Consider the following 23,121-nt stretch of genomic DNA (forward strand, 5'->3'; position numbering starts at 1 on the left):
AAGAATCAATGGTGAGAATTTCCCACTGATCACTCTGAATCAGGGAAAGCACCAATCAATTCCCGAATAGCTGTGGTTTGCCAAATCTGGCAAAATAGGAGAAAAGCTTCCAAAGCCTAGTAATAAATAAAATCATTACTCTATATTATAAGTTCCACAGACATAAGAAGAAAGTAGAACAGGGAGTGATTCATAAGAGTTACTCTGAATCTCTACCTGCCTTAATTCTTTGAACCAGAAACAAAGGTACGATATTTTATGGCTGAAGATCAAAATAGCTAATATTAATATCACACTTATACATACCTTTATATTGACAAAGCTAATCTTCCACCTTAGAAAAGGATTTTGCTTTGATAAATTTGATCAAGAAAATTATTTGGTGTCTGGAATCTAAAAATAATTATGAAATTCAAGTAAGGCTATTTATTTACTAAGGATCACAGGGAGAAATTTTTCTAGATAATTTGATCTAGGAAGAAGTATAGTAAAGAAATATATCTAATTGTCCTTAAAGCCAAGATTTTAAACATAATAATTATCCCATAAAAGATACAGGAAAAGAGCAGTGAAGGTACTAAAGTAGAAAAACAGCAAAAGAAAAAAGAAAAAACTGAGTTATATCCTAAAGACATAGGTTTAGAAGGCAGGCATGACAGGAAGCAGAGGGAAGCAAGAGTGTCAGAATATGGAATACTGAAGACTTTTTTCTACAATAAATTGGTTTCCCTCTATATACAAGGAGAAATTAGTTACCTAATGCCACATCTCTTTAAGTCCAAATTTTAAATACTGTTTATGTAAACAGTTTTTTTCCTTTCATGAGTACACACAGCCTAAGTTTCTTCAACAAAAACATCTAGCATCCTGAAAAAAATGTAGAAAACTGGCCAAGTATTAAAAAACCCTATTTTATCAAACCATCTGTTTACCTAGTATAGAAGTTCTTGCACTTGCTGGTGATTCTACCTCTTGTATAGCACTTAGTTCATGCTGGTTCAAGTCCAGTCCACATTTAACTTTTGCTACAGGTGGCTTTGAGGCTCTCCTACCCAGTTCCTTGTCCAGATGCTCACCTATCAGGTCAATGACAAAGTTAGGCACAATACAAATCTATTAACATACTACAAACTTTTCTTCAACCAGCAAGTTGCAAGAAGTGAAAACAAAGAATAATGAGCAGAATATTACAATAAAATACAATTATCTTACCACTTTGCTTGGTACTACTATCTTCTGAAAGCAGCTGCTTATCATCAGAGTTGCTCTTATCTGTAGGACTGATGTTTTCCTGATCACCTCTTACTAGGTCGTGGAGATGAGGAAGCCACTCTCTGAGCTTCTGGGTTTTAAAATCATTTTCAACTGCAGGCTTACTTGTCTGAAAAAACAGTGGATAGAGGAGGGTGGGGATGACATAAGATCAGGGATCATATGAAGCATTTATTAGGTTTTTATCTCCCTTTTAAATGAGAACCTCAACCAAATAAATAATTCCATTAATCACACTATTACAACTTCATTCATAGATAAAAAATGAGAAGAGCCAGCCCTAATGGTCTAGTGGTTACAATTCGGCACTCACAACGCCATGGCCCAGGTTCGTTCCCCGGTCAGGGAACTACTCTATGGGTCTCTAGGTTGTCATACGGTGGTGGCTGCAGGTTGCTGTGATGCTGAAAGCTATGCCACCGGTATTTCAAATACCAGCAGGGTCACCAATAGTGGACAGGCTTCAGTGGAGCTTCCAGACTAAGAGAGACTGGGAAGAAGGACCTGGCCACCCACTTCTGAAAAAATTGGCCACAAAAACCCTATGAATAGCAGCAGAGCATTGTCTGATGTAGTGCCGAAAGATGAGAGGATGGCGCAAAAAGACCGAGAAGGGTTCCACTTTGCTGTGCAGAATTGCTACAAGTTGGAATTGACTCAATGGCACAACAGAAAAATGAGAAATGCTTCTAATACCGAAAGAGTGATATTTCCATTGAAAAGTACAACCATTCACAACCTTCAACCTAAATACTCAGCCTCCATTGTACCTTTCAATAAGAGATTATACTTGAGTATCCCCCTCTGCTTTTCTTTTCCTATTACTTTCCCTTCAAATGACCAGTAAATCCCTAGAATTCAAGTTCTCATAAACTCAACTCAAGTTTCTCCTGAACATCAAAGGATCTGTAGAATCCTATTTAGGCTAAATCACAAATTTAGGAAGTGGCCTTCTAAGATAAAACAGACACATTCATACTGAGACTATACTCTTGTCTCACATATAAAGAAACCATGAATATCTGAATGAGCATGCCAGAGTCTTCTCAACAGTTCAGTAACAAGCAGCAGGTCCAGCTGTCCACCAGCCTAAAATAATGCCAGTTTTACAAGAGGTGTTAATATTGTCACTTATGGAAAAAGATGGTACTGATTTTGATTCATATACAAACGTCAACAAAGTGCTATACAGAAAGCACAAGGTCTGGCGTTAAAGAGAAATTCTGCTAAAAAGCTCAAAACCCTTTATAACAAAACTTCAAATGACAATCTACAGTTTTAATGGTGTTTGCATTTGGTTCTATCAAACTACTGGCTGAAATTAGTTTGGATTCAAATAACTGTTAACCTTATAAACACCATGCAAGACAGAACAATTTTTATGTTTTAATTTCCGTATTGTTGAAGGTAGAAAATTAAGGCACAAAAAAGGACAAACCACCTATTCTCAATAACTAAGGACTTATTTAGGCCTAAGATTAAAACAAATATTTAGTTTGTCTGAGTTGGGTTACCTGCATTGTTTCTTAGATATTCAAGTTTAATACGTACCTGACTGTCTTTAAAGAAATCCTTCAAAGTCTCTCTATGTTTCTGTATCTGCTGCTGCAGTGCTGTTTGTCTCTGTACAAGCAATACTTCTTGGGCTTTTTGGCTATAGTGCAGCACTTCTTTTTGTAAATTCAGCTGATTCTGAAGTCCCAAGTTATCTTGCTGAGCTAAGACAGGTCGTGAAAAACTCAAAAGTCTATCTTGAAATCTTGGGATCATAGAGTCGCCTGAAGGAACTGCATGTTCATTCTTGGATGGATACAATTCACAAATGTTTTCAGACTTAACTTCGCCAAAAGGTAGTGGAATAAATGAATGCTCGCCTTCCTTGGGCAGAACCAAAGAGGGCATAGCATGTTCAGTAGATTCACTCTCCATCAACTTAGTTTGTTTGTTCAAAAGCAGTTCTTCCTGGGCTTTCTCATTAGAATGTACCACGTCCCTTTGTAAGTCCAACTGTGCTGTCAAGTGATCTTGCTGAGGCAGAATGGGCTGGGACAAACTCAAAAGCCTGTCTTGTGATCCTGGGATCTCAGGATGACTTGAGGGAACAGCATTATTGCTTCTGGTTGGAAAAGACTTTTGGATTCTCTCAGAGTCAGCAACAGGCAGTGCTACCTGAGATACGGATAAAGAGGAGCTAGGCTGCTCAGATGACGCCCTTTGCTCCAATTTACTTAGCCTTTGCAAAAGCAATTCTTCTTGGACTTCCTGGCTAGACCGAATGGCTTTCCTTTGTACATCTAACTGCTGTTGAAGTGTCTTTAAATCACCATGGTGAGGTTGGCTAAAATGCTCAGAAAACTTTTCCTCAAATTTATATTGTTGGGGCAAAACCACTTCTTTCTGGGTTTTCTCAGTAAATGGAAGGGAATTTGTCTGTGCAGACAAGTGTTCTTTAAGTGCAATAAGATAATCTTGTTGAGGTAAAACAGGCTGTGATAAATTCAAAAGCCTATCAGGCAATATTGGTATCTCAGAATGACTTGAGGAGGCTATATTATCACTCTCAGTTGGACAAGGTTCTTGAATTCTATCAGATTCAGTAAGAGGTAATGAAGCAAATGAATGTTGTGTGACTAGGGGTAATAAGGAAGAGGTGCCAGTCTGCTCAGGAGAAGTTCTTTCCTTGCACTCACTCTGTTTAGGTAAAAGTAATTCTTCCTGAAGTTTCTGTCTAGACTGAACAATGGCTTCCCTCTGTGTAGCTAACTGTTCTTGAAGTGACCTCAAATTATCTTGTTGAGGCTGGATAAGTTGTGATATCCTCAAAAGCCTATCCTGCAGTTGTGGAATCTGCAAACGGCTTGAAGGAATTTGACTATCACTCCCTGTGGAAAGAGGTTCCTGGGTTGTACCAGATTCAGCAGAAAGTAATGAAGTAAATGAAGGCTGTCCTAACTGGGGTATGAATGAGGAGGAGCCAGTCTGTTTAGAAGATGTATTTCCTTGGGTTTTCTGGCTAAAATGAAGGGCCTCCTTCTCTGTGTCTAGCCATTCTTGGTGTTCCTCCAAATTACCTTGTAGAGGTAGTATATGTTGTGAAAATCTCGGAAGTCTTTCCTGAAATCTTGGGATCTTAGAATGGCTTAAGGGAAGTGTACTATCACTCTTGATTGACATAAATTCCTGGAATCTATCGGATTCAGCTACTCGGGATAGGGATGAAGAGGTGCCAGTCTGTTCAGAAGAAGTTCTTTTTTCTAATCCACTTTGTTCGCGTACAAATTCCTGAGTTTCTTGTTTAGCACCAAGTATTACCTTCTGCATGTATGACTGTTCTTGGAGCGTTGTCAAATCTTCTTGCTGTGGCAGGCTATGCTGTGGAAAACTAAGAGACTCATCCTGCAACGTTGGGATTACCAAACGACTTGAGGGAATAATACTCTCCTTCTCAGATAAATAAAGGTTCTGAATTCTAGGCGCAGTTTTAGCAGAAGCATGCGAAACCACTGAACGTTGAGCAACCGTTGGTGGGAATGAAGAACTCATCTGCCCAGACTTATTATGCCCCAGATCCCTTTGTCTATGTAAAAGTAATTCTGCCTGGGCTTCATGCCTAGCCTGAAGAGCATCCCTGTGTGTAGTGAGCTGTTCTTGGAGCAACTTCAAACTATTATGCAAAGGTAGGAACTGCTGTAGGAAACTCAAAGATCCATCCTGAAATTTTGGGATTTCAGATTGGCCCGTCTCACTCTTAGATGAATATTGCTCCTGGAGTTTTCCAGATTGAGTACTGGCAGAAGGTAGTGAAGTAAATGTATTATGAGCTACCTGAGATGGGAGAGAAGGGGTCTCAGTCTGTTCAGACGATACTCTTCCATCCAATTCACTCTGTTTATGTACACGTAATACTTCCTGGGCTTCCCGTCTAGGCTGAAGGCTGTCCCTCTGAATACTTAACTGTTCTTGGAGAAACTGAAAATTATCTTGCTGTGGTAAGACAGGCTGTGAAAAACTCAAAAGCCTATCCTGAAGCTGTGGGACCCCAGGATGGCCCGAGGAAACTACAGTATCATTTGTGGTTGGAGATTCCTGGATTCTCCCTGATTCAGCTTTAGCAGAAGGCAATGAAGAAAACGAATCCAGAGATACCAATGGAAGGAATACAGAGACACCAGTTTGTCCTTCCAATTCTTTCTGTTTGCACAAAAGCAATTGTTCCTGAGCTTTCTGTCTTGACCGAAGAACTTCCTTCTGTAGGTCTAACTGCTCTTGGAGAGCCTTCAAATTATCTTGCTGGGCTGTGATATTCTCTGAGGATGGCAAAGACTTATCCTGCATTTGGCTGATTACAGAATGGCTTACAGAAACTGTACTTTTGCTCAGGGTTGAAAAGGGTTCCTGGATTTTTCCAGATTCAACTTTAGCAGGCAGAGAACTAAAAGAACGCTCAGCCACCAGTGGTAGGAATGAAGAAGGTTCAGTTAACTTAGAAGATATACTTTCATTGTTCTCTGGGAACATTTGCCGGGAGTCTGGAGTTTGAAAAGTGGTTGCCCTCGATGTTTCAGCTACTTGTCTAGCATCATGTACTATTAGCGGCCTATCAAATGACAAAGCCCTTGAAAATGTAGAGGAATCTTTAGGGACCAATTTATAGTCTCTCTGTTGTGTTTCAGTCTGTGAGAATTGCTTTGGCTGTTCTTGTGAGTCCAAAGATTGCTTGGCTAAAACATGTGAAGTGAGTAACATTTCTGTTGTTTCTACATGTCTTTGTGGAAAGTGATTTTGTCTTGGAACCTGAAAATAATCTTGTTCTAATTTGGGGATTGGTATGGGTTGCATAGGTTGATATTTGTTAGGACTCAACTTGGGTCTCTGACCTTGATCCCAATGCTCTGATGTAACAGTGGGTCTTTCAGATTTCTGCGATGGTACTGATGTAACAGAATCAGATATCAATGATGTAGCTAACATGGATGAGTACTTTCCTTTTAACATGGTCTGATATTCAAGTAATCGTTTCCTGGCTATTTCAACAGATTGTCTGTGAAACCTACCAATAAGAAACACAAAAACAAATATACATTATTCTTTTTGGATTAAAAAACGTCCCATATTCTCAAGTTTCTATACATTAAATTTAACAACAATCTAGGGTTGGCCACAATCATGGTGGAAAAGGAATAACATTCACAATGCTCTTTGAGAAATCCATATGCCTAGTTCTGAGGGAATCCTGATTAGATCTTCATACAAAACAAATAAAGCCTAAAGATGTAGCCACATACTATCACATATAGATTGTATCCTAGCTAATACCTGTTTTGCTGTAAAAGCTGATGTTGATAGTTTCGAATCATCTGCCTATGACTATCTTCATCAGAACCTATGGTGCATGATGCTGGAGCAGTGCCAACCTAATAAAAGACAAAGCTACTAATTAAAAGGCAAATCCAGGAGCAAGTACTAAATCATTTTATATAAACTCAAGTTCTATAACTGTAAACTTCCATATAGCTTTCTTTTTTTATAAAAAAAGACTGGCACTTCCATTATTAAGAAATGAATCCACCATTCTCTTTTAGTGCCAAGTCTAAGAGCTCAACATGCCCATTACCTACAAATTATGGTCACTTATACTGGCACCCTCTATAAACTGAAAGAAGAAAGCCATTATCTACATTGCCTTATATATATAATTACCAAACTTGGTACAAAATTTACCAAATAAGAATTAGAAATGCTTTTACTTTTCTGAATGCTTAGAGTGCTCATATTTTCTTATCCCCCAGCGATCTACGTAGGGATGAGATTTCCTACATCCTACCCCAGTCTGTTGAGCTGTTTTTCTTTTTTCTTCTTCCAGCTGAGCCCTGAAGCAATCAGTTTCTAATCTTAACTTCTGTTGTTCAATTTGTTCAAGTAATTCCAACTGCTTTTGCTTCTGCTCTTCTATTTCCATTATCTAAGTAATAAAAATACTATTGATCTATTAACAACAAACTCATACAAAAGAAAATTTTATATGTATAACATTGAAAAGAAATAGGTCTTATCACCAAAAGCACCAATTATCCGAGAAGAAAGTGGTGATTTTTATTTCTGTTGTTGCCATTGCCAGAGGAAGGAAGGGAGTGAGAGATGGGAAAAGAGAAAAGGAGAAAGAGGGAGAGAAGTAAAGAGAGGCAGAAATTGAGGAAAAAATAAACGCGCTATTTCCATTTCTTGGGAGCACAAGGAAACCTTGATCACCACTGAAGACTCACCCCCAGAGAAGTAGCAAACGATGTTCAGCCAGATTCTGTGTTCATATTTTTATTTTACATTGTTCTCAGTAAGAATGACTAAAGAAATTAAACATCGAGACCTCCCCAAACACTTTGATTTCTTAGGCATACTCATAAAGGGGTACAGTTATCTAAAAGCCAAATAATACAATGAGCAACAATCTATATCTTTGCTGCCAGGCATGAAGCAGATAGGAAGACAACGGCAGAGGGATGACACATAAACTCTAATATTATACCAACACATACACACGGATCTGAGTAATAAAAAGACAGGTTAGAGTAACTGTAAGTTTCTTGAGGGACGAGTGTCTGGTTGCCTACTAAATGCAGCACCTAGTGCAGTCTCTGAAACATACACAATACATAAATACTCACTGAACACGTAGAAAAAAAGGAACGTATGTGAAGTTTTATTAAGAGGAATACATCTACTAGAGATAATGAAGAATAATCTTGTTTTCAAAATAAAAAATGTCTCAGTTTGATACTTTACATATTTCTAATCAGGGACTAGTGGCTCTGAGTTCCTGTCTTCATCTTCCTTACTTTCCCTCACTCATAGAAGCCACTGAATTTAGACCATTTACAGTTCTGTAGTACCTCTAGAATTACACTATCAATACAGTAGGCAGTAGCTATATGCAAGTATTAAACTTAATTCATATTAAATAAAATGTAAAATTCACTTCCTCAGTTGCATTAGCCATATATTAAGTATTCAACAGCCCATACAACTAGCAGCCACCACACTGGACATAGATATTCAACAAATATTTACTGCACATTTATTATGTATAAGGCATTGTACCAGAAACTATGCAGGATAAACTGAATTTTAAAAAAGATACTCTCTGCCTTAAAAATCTCAACAAATTTTATAGGGAAGATAAGATACATACAAAAGTATAAATCACAAAGCAGAATGCAGTAAGGGTCAAACGAGCACTACAAGTGAAGATGAAGTGCGTTCTATCAGATGAATGTGAAAGACAAGGTAGAAGAAATAGTATCAGAAGCAGCCAGACATTAAGACAAAGCTCACTGGTAACACAAAAGTACAGTACCTAGGGGTAGAAAAGAACCTTTAAAAAGAAAAATTTCAAATTACCTGTTTCTGCCTTGCTGCCATTCTAATTCTGGCTGCCGCTTCTTGAGGATGAAGCAGAACTGAACTCTGAGCTACAGTTGTGACAGGCTGAGCCTCATTTATTTCTAAGAGAAATGATAAAACAAAAATTAATTTCAACAATTTAGAATTTTGACACCACTACAATGCCCTTTATTCATTTATTACACGCAATTTTATTAGGAAAAAGATATGAAGAGCCAGGCAAGTTTAATTTGAGGGTGCGATAAAAAGAAATACCTTGTTCCTTCTCAGAGTCTATATGGCAGGAAAGTGGTTTATCTTCACTAGTAAGTGGTCCAGAGTCAACTGTTAGCGAATCACTTTCAACAACTGTAATAGATACATTATGAACATATTATCAATGTTAAATCTAAACAAAATAACAAAAATCTGCATTCAGATTAACAAGTCAATCTTGGTCCACCTGAATGTCTTATTTAGTCAGGATCCAGTCACCTTCCAGATGTCCATATATTTTATCCATTAAACCCAAGCCTAATATAAGACAAGACTAAAATTGTGAACAAGAAGGAAAAAACGAAGGACAATTGATTAAAAAGGTATGCCCACAAGAGCTTCAAACACACTGGAAAAGCATAGAAGGAATAGAATAAGCAAGGCACTAAAGTTTAAAAAGAGAAGCTAAAGAAATTTAAATGTATCTCTGACATATTTAGATATTAGGATTTTTTTTATTTATGAAACCAGAGAAGGAAGTTAAAGCAATCATATCAGGGTAGCCAGAAACTCTGCATCAAGCATGCATTCATTCATTCTTTCAGTCAGCACCTACTTAATGTGCTGCATGCTGGGGACACCGAGGTAAAAAAGAAAAGGCCTCCAGGAGGTTTCACAGGGGGAATGGGGACAGAAACATCATATAATTATCCTAGAAAAAAATTACAGAAGGAGAAATTGTAGTAAGTACTATAAAAGAGAAATAAAGGGTTATACAAGAGTGTATTCCAGGGAAATCTGAATTAGACAAGGGGCTCAGATGAGGTGTCTCTTAGGCAATGATATTTAAGCAGACACCTAAGGGTAAGGAGGAATCAGCCAAGTAAAGAATGTGAGGATGCACAGGAGACCTTCCAGACAGATCAGCAGGTATTAAGTCCAGCGAGGATAAAAAAACTTGGCTCATTCAAGAACTGAAAGAGGATCAACGTATACGGAGTATGTCAGACAAAGGAGAGGATGAGGCTAGGAAAAGCCGACTCATTCATACAGGGCTTTTTAAAAATAACTTGGTTATGGATTGAAGATGAAAGAACCCCTTTTATTGAATTCCAACACCACATTCTCTCCTACTTCTCTGGCCGCTCCTTTTTGCTGCCTTTACTGTTTGCTCCTTCTCTAGCCATCTTATAAATGCTGGGCCTCAGAGGGTCTCTTAAGCCCTCTCCTCACTGAATTCTTTCCCCTAAGAGTGTTCCATGCCCATGGCTTTAAACATCATATATATGTCTGACTTCCAAACTTACCTCTCTTGCTCTAAGCTAATCAATTAATTCAACAAATATTAACTGAGCACCTTTCATGTACAAGACACTAGTCTAGGCTCTTGGTATAAGCAAGGAACAAAACCAAGTTCCTACCCTCATGAGGTTATATTCCAGGATTGGAGGGTAGGCAGGGTAGAGAGGGGTAGGTGTCAAGACAAGAAGCAAATAAGCAACAAAGTAAATTTAGGGTCTCGGATGTTGATAAGAGCTATGGAGAAAAAGCAGGGTAAAGGGGATAAGGAGTGAAGGGGATGGAGTGGGGAGAGGGAAAGCAGCTTGACGTTTTAGAGTGGCCAGAGAAGGTCTTACTGAGAAAGTGGTATCTCCGCAAGTGTTTGAAGGACGTGAGAGTGAGCCAGAGAAATATCCAAGAGCATTTCGGCCAAAAGAGACCAGCAATTGCAAAGACCATGTGAGTTACGTTTGCTGTGTTTGAGGAATAGCAAGGAAGGAAGCCAGTGCCTAGGGTGCAGTGGCTCGGAAGGGAGCTGTGGTAGAAAATGAAGTCAGAAAGAGAGTGAGGGTGAGAGAAGTGGGGGGGGTAGAGGTGTGTGTGCAGACCATAGAAGGCTTTGATGCCACTCCAAGCACTTTGGTTTTTACTGAGTGAAATGGATAGTTGTTGGAGGGCTTTCCCCAGAGGAATGACATGAGCTGATGTGTGTTTTAACAAGATGACTCTGTGAATAGACTACAGCAAGGAGGTGCAAAAACTGAAGACAGTTAGGAGGCTACTACAAGATCTACACTAGAGAATGAACATGGCTTAAACTAGGATAGTAGGTGGTGGGAAATGGTTGAACTTTGGATATGTTTTGAGGGTAGGATCAACACAATCTGCTGATGGTTTGGACGTAGGATATAAAACAGGGGAACCAGAATGACAAGCTTTTTCGCTTGACCAAGAGAATTTTACTACCATTTATTGAAATGTGGAAGATTGTAGGAAAAGACGGTGTAGGGTCCAAGGGGATATCAAGAGTTTAGTTTTGGAAAAGTTTAAGATGTAATTAGATATACAAGGAAGATGTCAAATAGATGTTTAAATGAGTGGTGCTCAAAGGAGAGGCCAAGCCTAGAAAGACACACTGGGAAATCCTCAGTATGTAATGGTAAAGTCAAGTCACAAAATCAGAGATCAACTAGGGAGTGTTGATACAAAGAAAAAAGATCTGAGGAACAAGCTCTGGGGGCAATGACTAGCGGTTGTATAGACAAGGATAAGTAGCAAAGGAAACCATGAAGGAGGAGCCAGCCAGGCAGGAAAACCAAAAGAGGATGGGGTCAAGAGGTCAAGGGAAGAAATTATTTCCAGACAACTTCCTGTTGTACTTAAGATAAAATCCAAAATCCAAATACAGACTATAAAGTCACTTCTTTCAGAAGCCTGGTAGCAAAACATTTCCACACAAATCCAATCACATTTTTAAAAAATCCAGAAGATAAAACTCTTAATAAACATACAATAATACACTCAAAAGCTGTTAAAATGTGTCAGATCCTTTGATTCAGGAACTCTTCTTTCAAGAGTGTTCCTAAGGAAATGGTTAAAGATGTAGAAGAAGATTTTGCTAAAAGGATGCTCATTGTAGCACAAGAAAAATTAGAAACAGTCTAAATATCTCAACAATGGGGAACTGGTTAATTCTGATTCAACAATTACATTGGAATTAATATATATGAATACTACTACTATATTGAAAGTGCTCTGCAAGAAGATTCACTAAGCTTTTCAACATTTATTGCCTCTAAGTAGCAGCATTATGGACTTTAACATGCCTTCTTCCTTTTGATCTCTATTCTTTGATTTTTCAGGAATGAGCACATTTTTGAACTTAGAATGGGTTATGTACTACAAAATGAGACTACTGGAGAGAACCACCTTGTTCCTGCCCCGAGGATAATGCTCCCTCTTCACCAGCAGTTGCTCCTGATTCAACCATTGGTGCTTTACTCTCAGTTTCACTAATAGTTGAAATCATTTCACTTTCATCCTCAGACATGGATCTAATCGTCCAGAGAGATTTTTGGCTTCGGATCTTATTTAATAATTTTTTAAAAAGAATTTTTGAAGGGACTTGGTGAGTCTTCATTGACAAGGGCGCTAAAAGAAAAGAAAGAAATTATTCAGCACCTCTGACATATCAAGTTATTCAATCTTTATAGTTAGTTATCACTATGACCACTAGTTAAAACAAAAGCACTTTATTTTCCTCAATATTTTTAATTTAACAGTATATATAATGCTATTTGACCACAATCACAATTTTATAATCAGGAATAGTTTTTTCAAGTTAAATATAAATAAAGGCACCGAAATTCAACTATTTTCCTACAATATGCATGCAACACAAATTTCAAGCTTAAAAACTTATCAGAAGCATGTTTATTTTGCTTGCTAAATGATGACAGAATGCATACCTCTTAATTAATTTGTGGGTAAGACTAGCATTCAAAATACGCACCATAAGATACTCTATTCTAGAGAAGGGTCCCAAATATGGCTCTACTAGTAGGCTACAGAGCAAAACATTACTAGTTATAACCTTAAAAGCAAATCAAGTGCTCCCAAATTATTCCGGTAGTATCTGGGGAAAATTTCTCCCACGTATCATCATAAAGAGATCCCTACAGGGGCTGGCCCCGTGGCTGAGTTGTCAAGTTTGTGCGCTCCGCTTCGGCAGCCCAGGGTCTCGCTGGTTTGGATCCTTGGCATGGACATGGCACCACTCATCAGGTCATGCTGAGGTGGCATCCCATATAGCACAACCAGAATATACAACTATGTACCGAGGTGCTTTGGGGAGAAGAAGAAGAAGAAAAAAAAGATTGGCAACAGATGTTAGCGCAGGTGCCAATCTTTAAAAAAAGAAAAAAAAGAGATCTCTACAGTTTAAAAAAAGAGTCTTAAGTTGTTTCCTTAAACATCCTTCCATATGGGCTAATGGTATAACACCAAAACTCAGTACACTACTAACAATTCTCTAAGGGGACAAAACTGTGTCACAAATATATAGTTCCCTGGCTTAATGAGGAATAAAATTTAAGAAATCTACAGAGGTTGAAAACTGGAAGACTGCAGTTCTGTCTGACCCACAATTTTCTTTAAGCTTTCTAACTGAATTATAACTTACAAACAATAAAGTGCACAAAACCTAACTTTTCAGCTCAACAAATTTTACATATACATGTAATACCACCCAGATCATTATGTGGAACATTTCTAGCACCTATAAGGCTCCTTCATATCCTTTCCCAGTCAATACACCCCTAATGATAATCACTATTCTAACCTTGAGACAAGATTATATATTTTCCCTTTAACTTTATATAAATATGGAATTACACTCAGGTATTCTTTTCTGCCTGGCTTCTTTCACTCACCATTAGTCTGTGAGTCACTCATTTTTAAGAAATAAACTAAATTAGTTGGCAATATTTGAGATTTTTAAAATAAATAAATGAGCAATCTCAAATTACACCTAACTGAATTAGAAAAAGAACAAAGCCCAAAGTCAGCAGAAGGACAGAAATAATAAAAATCAGAGCAGAAATAAATGCTATTGAAACAAAAAAGGCAGTAGAAAGGATCAATGAAACAAAGAGCTGGTTCTTTGAGAAGATAAATAAAATTGACAAACCCCTAGCCAGACTTACAAAGAAAAAAAGAGAGAAAGCTCAGATAAACAAAATCAGAAATGAAAGAGGAGATATAACAACAGACTCTACAGAAATACAATGGACTGTAAGAGAATACTATGAAAAACTATATGCCAACAAAATAGATAACCTAGAGGAAACGGATAAATTCTTAGATTCTTACAACCTCCCAAAGCTGAGTCAAGATGAAACAGACAATCTGAATAGACCAATCACAAGGAAAGAGATCGAAACAGCAATCAAGAGCATCCCAAAGAATAAAACCCCTGGACAAGATGGCTTTCCTGGGGAATTCTACCAAACTTTCAGAGAGGATTTAATACCTATCCTTTTCAAGCTATTCCAAAAAATTAGGGAGGATGGAACACTTCCTAACACAATCTACGAGGCCAACATCACTCTGATACCAAAGCCTGACAAGGACAGCACAAAAAAGGAGAACTACAGGCCAATATCACTGATGAACATAGATGCAAAAATTCTCAACAAAATTTCAGCAACCTGAATTCAGCAATTCATCAAAAGGATCATACATCATGATCAAGTGGGATTCATTTTAGGGACATAGGGATGGTTCAACATCCGCAAATCAATCAACGTGATACACCACATCAACAAACTGAGGAATAAAAACTACACGATCATCTCAATAGATGCAGAGAAAGCATTTGACAAGATCCAACAGCCATTTATGATAAAAACTCTTAAGAAAATGGGGATAGAAGGAAACTACCTCAACATAATAAAGGCCATATATGACAAACTCACGGCCACATGACACTCAATGGGCAAAAACTGAGCACCATCCCCCTGAGAACAGGAACAAGAAAAGGATGCCCACTATCACCACTCTTATTCAACATAGTACTGGAGGTTTTGGCCAGAGCAATTAGGCAAGAGAAAAGAATAAAAGGAATCCAAATAGGGAGTGAAGAAGTGAAACTCTCGCTGTCTGCAGATGACATGATCTTATAGATAGAAAACCTCAAAAAATCCATTGGAAAACTAATAGAAATAATTAATTAACAACTACAGTAAAGTCGCAGGGTACAGAATCAACTTACAAAAATGAGTTGCTTTTCTAAACTCCAACAACAAACTTACAGAAAGAGAAGTCAAAAATATAATTCCATTTGCAATCACAACTAAAAAAATAAAGTACCTAGGAATAAATTTAACCAAGGAGATGAAGGACTTATACCAAGAAAACCATAAGACATTACTGAGAGAAACTGATAATGACTTAAAGCAATGGAAGGAGATTCCTTGCTCACGGATTGGAAGAATAAACAGTTAAAATGTCCATACTACCCAAAGCAATCTACAGAATCAATGCAATCCCTATCAGAATCTCAATGACATTCTTCACGGAAATAGAGCAAAGAATACTAAAATTCATATGGGGCAATCAAAGACCCCAAATTGCTAAGGCAATCCTGAGAAAAAAGAACAAAGCTGGAGGAATCACGATCCCTGACTTCAAAATGTACTACAAAGCCATAGTGAACAAAATGGCATGCTACTGGTACAAAAACAGGCACACAGATCAATGGAACAGAACTGAGAGCCCAGAAATAAAACCACACATCTACGGACAGCTAATCTTCGACAAAGGTGCCAAGAACATACAATGGGAGAAAAGATAGTCTCTTCAATAAATGGTGCTGGGAAAACTGGACAGCCACATGCCAAAGAATGAAGGTAGACCACTGTCTCACACCATACACAAAAATAAACTCAAAATGGATCAAAGACTTGAAGATACGTCCTGAAACTATAAAACTCCTGGAAGATAATATTGGTAGTGCACTCTTTGACACCTAACTAAAAAGGATCTTTTCAAATACCATGTCCTCTTAGAAAAGGGAAACAAAAGAAAAAATAAACAAGTAGGAATTCATCAGACTAAAGAGTTTCTGCAATGCAAAAGAAACTAGGATCAATACAAAGAGGCAACTCAACAACTGGGAGAAAATATTTGTAAATCATATATCTGACAAGAGGTTAATCTCCATAATATATAAAGAACTCACACAAATGAACAATACATTCCTAATTTTTTTTTTTTTGCATCTATCTCGTGGAGGAACAGACCAATTTAGGAGGAAAATAACCATATAAATTTTAATATTTTTTAGAACACATTTTTCTGCATTCTGAGAAAAATATTTACAATGCATATTAAAGACAAAGAATTAACATCCTTGGTGTATAAAGAGCTCTTACAGATCAGTAGGAAAGGATGAATAGAAACATGGGCACAGGATATGACCAGGTGAAAGAAAGACAAATATTTCAACCTCACTACAACTGAATAAACACAAATGAAAATAAAAAAATTTAAAAAAAGAGATAAACTAAATTAGTTGGCAATATTTAAAAATAAGATTTTAAAAACAATGAGATTCCTAGGTTCTTTTGAAAAATCAAGAGAGCTGGCAACACCAAGCTAGCAATCCCAAATGGGATGAGCAGGAGCTGAAGAGTAAAGGTCTCTTTAGATAAGGCAAGACTTGCAATTCTGACAGACTAGATCTGAGTGATATTCTCAATGAAAAAACTAAAAAAGCTGGATGAAATAGTAAAACCTTTTCTTAAAGGCATTGCTGATCTGGTAAGAAAATAAAAGATTCTGCAGAGGCCAGAAATGAAATTTAAGCAGGAATTCTGGAAAGCAAGTGAGCCCTGAAACCATCTTCTGAAGTTTATGACAAACCACAGTGAACTTACGCTTTGTTTGGACAGCAGCGTGGGCATAGGAGGCAGGGATAAAGCCTAGAGCCCTCACCCAAGGAGTCTAATAGGAGACCCACATAAAGCTGGAATCCTAAAGAGCTACCTATCCAGTGCAGAGCGAAGATGATAAGAAGGGCGGAATGGTGTGGAACAAAGCAAGAGATGATGATAAATTTATCGTTAGACACTGAGTTTTAAGTACCCACGCGACTGCCAAGTGCAAGAGTTCAGAATGGTGGAGATAGAGAAGATTAGAAGAGAGATCTAAGTTTGTGCTATTCATCATTATACATGAACTGCCTGGCAGTAATTAACACACAGGATCTCTTCGGTGATTTGATGAAAGTCTGAAAAAACTGCTGACCTTTCAAATGAATTCAGAATTGAGCATCTAAATGAAATAACCTGAAAATATTCAGACTATATGTACACATGAATAAAATAATTTTCTTTCTATGTATGTGAAAAGGATCTTTAATGATGGAAATCTGAAAATATTGTTTCCTCCTTTCGTCACTCCCTTTAATATTAGTCATTGTTTGTACTTAAATCAGATGAGACTTTGCTAACTGTTGGCAAATGATTAGCACTTTTTTCTAAGAAATATTGTAACATTCAGCTCAGAAGGAGTTTTTACCGTCTGCTTCACTAGAACATAGTGCTTCAGCTTCTGTCACTGGACGGTTTTCAGTTTCACCTAAATTTTCTTGTTCCATTGAAAGGTCCAGTTCTTCATCTTGGATCTGATCAGTCACAGTGGGCAAAGGCTCCGGTTCGAGGTGCAAAATCAGGTTTCCTTTCATCTCTCAATAAAGAAATACAGAGACATGTTTCCATTCCAGAATGACTAAACAGAACTTGTGCATAAAATTTTAAAGACCATCATAGTTTCTAAGTCTAAAATATGAGGGCCTCTTTCAAATAGAGAACTTATTTCAAAATAAAAACTGCTTCATCAATACAAATATTATTTTCCCACCAAAATATTTAAAAGCACTGTTGAAAGTTTATTAAGAATATCTTACTCCTGTCTGCATTGTACATGTCTTCAAAGGCAAACTCCAGCTCTCTCTGCCAATCTTCTTTCATCTCACTGCGTTTGTATGGAAGTTCAACTAGCTGTGGTGGCATTCGTGCTACAGTCTGTCTCCTACGAGCCAGGTCCTCTTGTTGTAGCTGTTTGAGTTCTTTCATTAGTTTCTCTTGATTCTTCAAGAATAAAGAGAATTAATTAACAATAGTTGAGTCACAAACTTTGGATAGTAACATTAACAGTGAGGGAAAAATGGAGAAATCATGAGAAACAGGACCTGGGGTTTCCTTTCCTCCCCTGTCATTTGTTCCGCCACAAAAAGATATTAATTTATTCACTCAAAAAAAAATATTTACTGAATGAAAGATACCATGCTAGATGCTAGAGACACAATCTGACCCCTAGCCTAGAGACCAACAAACAGGTAAGTAGTATTGTTAGTAAGCACTATAACACGGTGGTACTGATTAGGCCACAGAGCTTCAAAAGCATCTGTCAGTTACAGTTTTCCTTTCTTAGGACACTCATGAAGTGATGTTCTATATAAGTTGCCACGGCTCCTGCAGTGTACTTTGTGCCAGTTTTCCACATAGCCAGCAGCATATACCAGTCTCAGGTAAGCAACAAGAACCAGAGTGACTGTGGCTTAACAGACGCTATTTCTTGTTACTTCACACACTTAGGAATCCCCATGATTAAAGGGGATCTGTATGTGTATCTTGAAGCTCAAAAAGTCTTGCTAATATGAAAGTTTAAGCAAACGTATCAGTGAGGTTATCTAACTGAATTTTGGCGGTGGAAGACAGTGAGGGGGCATAAAGGAAGACCTCCCATCCCCTTGGGACAAGGATTTAGCCAGATAAAACTGGGTGGAGGAGGAGTACAAGTAAGAAATAACAACAGCAGCACAAAGGTTTGCAGATGAAGGCATGGGATGCTAAGAGTACACCGTTCATTATAGGTAGGGAATGGGGGGCAGGGTTGGTTAAGGAAAAAAGATAAAGGGAGAGAGGCAGGTAGAGGCCAAATGCTAGTTACAACAGAAACTAGCAGGAAATAAGATCCCAGGGCACAATGGGGTCTGCAGCAAGAAGGTTCAGATAGGGGAAAGGAATCCTCTAATAGTAGTGAGAGTACATGGGTTTTTTTTGTTTGTTTTTGTTTTCTCCTCCCCAAAGCCCCAGTAGATGGTTGTATATCCTAGTTGTTAGTTCTTCCATGTGAGCCGCTGCCACAGCATGGCAACTGACAGACAGGTGGGTGTGGTTCTAAAACCAGGAAATGAACCCAGGCCACTAACGAAGTGAGTACGGAAGGTGAACCACTAGGTCATCAGGGCTGGCTTCAATTGAACTTTAACCACTAGGTCATCAGGGCTGGCTTCAATTGAACTTTAACCACTAGGTCATCAGGGCTGGCTCCAATTGAACTTTAACCACTAGGTCATCAGGGCTGGCTCCAATTACATTGTTTTCATGATTATTCTTGAGTAGAGACACTAAGGCTACAGAAAGGTGGAAAGCCTGTATAACAAAGTGTTTGTTAAGTGATAACACACACACACGACTTATTCTTATGTGAAGTTCTAATTATGCCATTTGGAGATGAATTTTCTTTTGCCTTGCCCTGAAAATTATGAATGGATTCATTTCATTTATCTTACAATTTAAATCATCTCATTAAATTAACTTCAAAGTTATTTGAATAAGTATACTATTTCTGACTCAGAAACTGTTGAATATTATTCTACTTGAATTATTTACAGTAGCAACTACTACCACCACTGACACTTACTGTGAGCTTATGAAATTCAAGGCATAGTTCTAGGGGCTTTACTAAACTCATTTAATCCTGATGAAACAGAGCTCAGAGAGGTCAGGTAGCTTGCCTGAGATCAAACAGCTAAACAGTGAAGAAGGAAAGAAAATCCAGGCAGACTGTGGAGTCCACTTTCTTAACCACTAAACACTAATGACTTATAGAAGAATGTGTTCAGTTTACAATGCTTTTTATGTGTTTTTTTCTATAGGTTTAAGCCTCAGATGAGAATTAGTGGCAATAATTTGGACATTCAGTTATTTTAGTCACAATTTACTCCCAGTTTACAAAAGCTAAAAATTTAAGGGACAAGGTCATAATTCAGTTAAAACTACACAAATGACCTGTACCAAATAGGCACTTAATTCACAAAGAAGTACTTAAAAACTCATTCCTCAGAGCAGCGTTTAAAACATCCAAATGCATTAGCCAAGTTCAGAAAATAAAATCAGACTTCTAAAGAGATAAATTACATACCACGGTATGTTTCAAAAATAAACAACCACTAAACAATAAGCACAACAGAACTGAAGCTAACACCAGAAAGCGAGGTTTCATTATACATATTTTGCAGCTCTACCACAGTCACTTTTTCAAGGCTCCTTGACAGCAAGGATTAATTCTACCTCTGAATCAACACTCTGCAAAACCGACAAGTATTTTGCTTAATAAATATTTAATGAATTGAATCCTAAAATTTGCAAGGCACAAATGCAATTCAAATACTTAAAGTGGAAAAGTGATTAATTTCTTCTCAGGCTATTTTTGAACTGATTAAAATATTACACTTTTAATAAATTCATTGTCAGTAAAAATTTTAGAACAGCAGTATACTCTAAGTGAGAATAGCTTCACCCAACCTGAATTTAAATCAGGAGGTAAGAGAATGTTAGGAAACTTGAAATCCTAGGACTCAGACTCTGTTTTCACATTCTTCACACCTCTGTCCTTTGAGCCCATTCACTAATCCAGTTCTGCTGTGGGTGGGGCTATCAGAAGGGGTCAAGCCAGAACTTAATTCTTACCTGAGCCAAACGGATCCTTTTCATTGCTTGGAAACCCCGAACATGTGCTTTTTCACACTGCTGCATTCTCTCCTGCGCTGCTTGTTTTTGCAGTTCTTCTGATCTTTTAGCTTCTTCTTCAGCAGCCAAATGAGGATCTGGCTAGCAATCAATAACATTTTACACAGTTTAGAAGTGTGAAACAAAGTGATAACTAAAAAATAAAACAACTATAAAATTGGGTTTTTCTTCTTATGTAAAATTAAACAAAAAGAAGAGATATTTTTAAATGCCCACAATTATAAACAGAATGTATCCATGAAAAAAAAAATCAAATTCTTAGTGTAAAGTTTTACAAGTTCATTTTAAACCAGATTACGCTATACTCACACACATTCCTCCATCGTTTTTTGTTAAGTAAAGAAATTCCATTAAAACGGCAATGTTGAAAGGTAAACACTGACAAAGCTTGTAGTGAAGAAACCACAAACCCAAAGGTCACATAAGTCATTGAGGGGAAGCACTAAGATTTATCTTTGGTTTTCAGCCAACATCTGATGCTTGGCTTCAGCCTCAGGAAGGCCAAATCATCAGAACATCTACTTCCTAGAACTTGTGCATAATCCATGTATTAACCTGCAATGCACGTAACAATGTGATATTATTAAATATGCTACTTTTGCATCTTTATTTGCATCAGATATTTGGACAGAAATCTTTTTAAGCACAATAGCAGAGTAATTTGATGAATTAAATAGTTTCTGCTTTACTTGTCTGCCGACATTTCTGGGTTTCACAGCAAATGATACAGTGGATCTGACTGGAAAAATATTTCCAGGATGAAAAATCCATTTGTAGTAAGTGTTAGGCAACTGTCATTGACAAAGGAACAAACACAATGAAGGCCATGAGTAATTTAGGAATTTCAAGCATATGATGTTTTTTTAAGTTGTATGTATAGAAAGTAAATGTCACAAAACATAATTTTGAGAAGCCAGAGAATAACTGGTTCTAAGTAGGAATATAGCCAGCCACTTTCATCATTCTTTCAGCCAAAGACAAAATTTATGACATATAAGAGATTTTAGAACTACTTTATCAGTATATTCAAAGAAAACAGGATAGCAGCTGTCACATGTTAAAAAGGCTGACTGAAGAATGAAAGTAGTTTATTTGCAGAAAGCTGCTGAATAATAACCAAACATAAATGCCAAGAGTGCAAGTATTTTTCACATGATACCTGCTGTAAAGATCCTATTGTTGTACTCCAGGAAAGATGCTAAATTACTGTACATGTGATACAAGCCTAGATGCAGATAAAAATTCAGAGGTAATTTTGTTATCTGGAAAACCAATCACATTGCTCCATTGTCACATTTTAAACCAAAAGTTTAAGGACAGATTTTTCCATAAGTGATGGAGTGACAAAATAAATAAAAGAAAATATTAGAATGCTATAGTTTGTGGGACAGGTTTTATAAAACCGCATTATAACCACTGATCCAATCTTGAAGTTGAAGAGGAGGTTGGTCTTTTAGTTACTATCAAAAAGGAAAGTTTAATAACTTACTGTAACACCATCAGTGGAACCCTATACTAGTGCTAGGCAAAAAAAAGTCTCTTCATCAATCTTAGGTGGAAATAAACATCTATTTATTACTGCAAAAATGCAGTGTAGTAACCACAAGAGCAAGTTAGCAACAGACTAAAGTTATTGTTCCTGTATTTTAATCATATTGAAGTCGTAATAATAATTTACAATTTTAAATGAATCTCAAGATTATTCTTGTTTTTTACAAGTTAATTCTATGATGATGATATTCATCTGAGGGCTTGACCACACATCTATTTTAACACCTGCTATTAAGCAGTCAATCAAAATGTGTATTTGTTGCATTCTAAACTCACATGAATGCTACACTGAAGAAGTTTATTTTCCTACTAGCCAGATATATCCAACATGAAAAAAATTACAACTCATTGTTACAAAGAAACAGCAATTATAATAACAAGGAGATATCATTTGTCACTCTTAAGACTGGCAATAATTTTTTTTTTGAGGAAGATTAGTCCTGAGCTAACTACTGCCAATCCTCCTCTTGTTGCTGAGGAAGACTGGCCCTGAGCTAACATCCATGCCCATCTTCCTATACTTTATACGTGGGACGCCTACCACAGCATGCCTTTTGCCAAGCGGTGCCATGTCCGCACCCGGGATCCAAACCGGTGAACCCCAGGCCACCGAGAAGCAGAACATGTGAACTTAACTGCTATGCCACTGGGCCGGCCCCAAGACTGGCAATAATTTTTAAACCATAATATTCTATACAGACAAGGGTATGATAAGATGCCTTTCTCATGTTGCTGATGCTTTTTAAAAGGCAATTTAATGATCTGTATAAAATCTTATACAGTTTGGAATCAATAATTTCTCTTCTAGGAATCTATTCTAAACTTATACAGTTATAGATAGAAATGTACACAATTATTATGTTTGCATTATTTAGACAAGCAAAAAAAAATGAATTGAGATTGGTTAAATAAATGCTATGATGAAATCTTAAGTGTCTATTAAAAATCATGTTTTTGAAAAGTGTGTGCACATGTTTATATAGAAAGACAATAATGAATTCATTAATGTATTAACCACATTACTTTTGGTGATGGAATCAGGTAT

General features: G+C 37.2%; 1 protein-coding gene across 4 annotated transcripts in view; it reads right to left on the bottom strand.

The window, feature by feature from the left end:
* Positions 1 to 23,121, bottom strand: part of CEP295 (centrosomal protein 295) — a 48,181-nt gene that overhangs the window by 14,934 nt on the left and 10,126 nt on the right. For 2 of the 4 annotated variants that reach the window (XR_011495724.1, XM_014835357.3), the window contains exons 7-17: positions 20,466 to 20,606; positions 17,615 to 17,798; positions 17,227 to 17,394; positions 12,076 to 12,297; positions 8,926 to 9,018; positions 8,668 to 8,771; positions 7,097 to 7,234; positions 6,589 to 6,686; positions 2,824 to 6,322; positions 1,213 to 1,381; positions 933 to 1,076 (exon numbers count right to left, since the gene is read on the bottom strand). Coding sequence is in view for 3 of the 4 variants with exons in the window: in XM_014835357.3 (XP_014690843.3) it covers positions 933 to 1,076; positions 1,213 to 1,381; positions 2,824 to 6,322; positions 6,589 to 6,686; positions 7,097 to 7,234; positions 8,668 to 8,771; positions 8,926 to 9,018; positions 12,076 to 12,297; positions 17,227 to 17,394; positions 17,615 to 17,798; positions 20,466 to 20,606 (4,960 nt within the window). In the remaining variant the exon portion in view is untranslated. The remainder of the gene's footprint in view (positions 1 to 932; positions 1,077 to 1,212; positions 1,382 to 2,823; positions 6,323 to 6,588; positions 6,687 to 7,096; positions 7,235 to 8,667; positions 8,772 to 8,925; positions 9,019 to 12,075; positions 12,298 to 17,226; positions 17,395 to 17,614; positions 17,799 to 20,465; positions 20,607 to 23,121) is intronic. The other 2 variants (XM_014835358.3, XM_044753514.2) reach the window with 2 other exon arrangements.

Source organism: Equus asinus, chromosome 20 (assembly GCF_041296235.1).
Source record: "Equus asinus isolate D_3611 breed Donkey chromosome 20, EquAss-T2T_v2, whole genome shotgun sequence".
In the NCBI taxonomy this organism is placed as follows: Eukaryota; Metazoa; Chordata; class Mammalia; order Perissodactyla; family Equidae; genus Equus; species Equus asinus.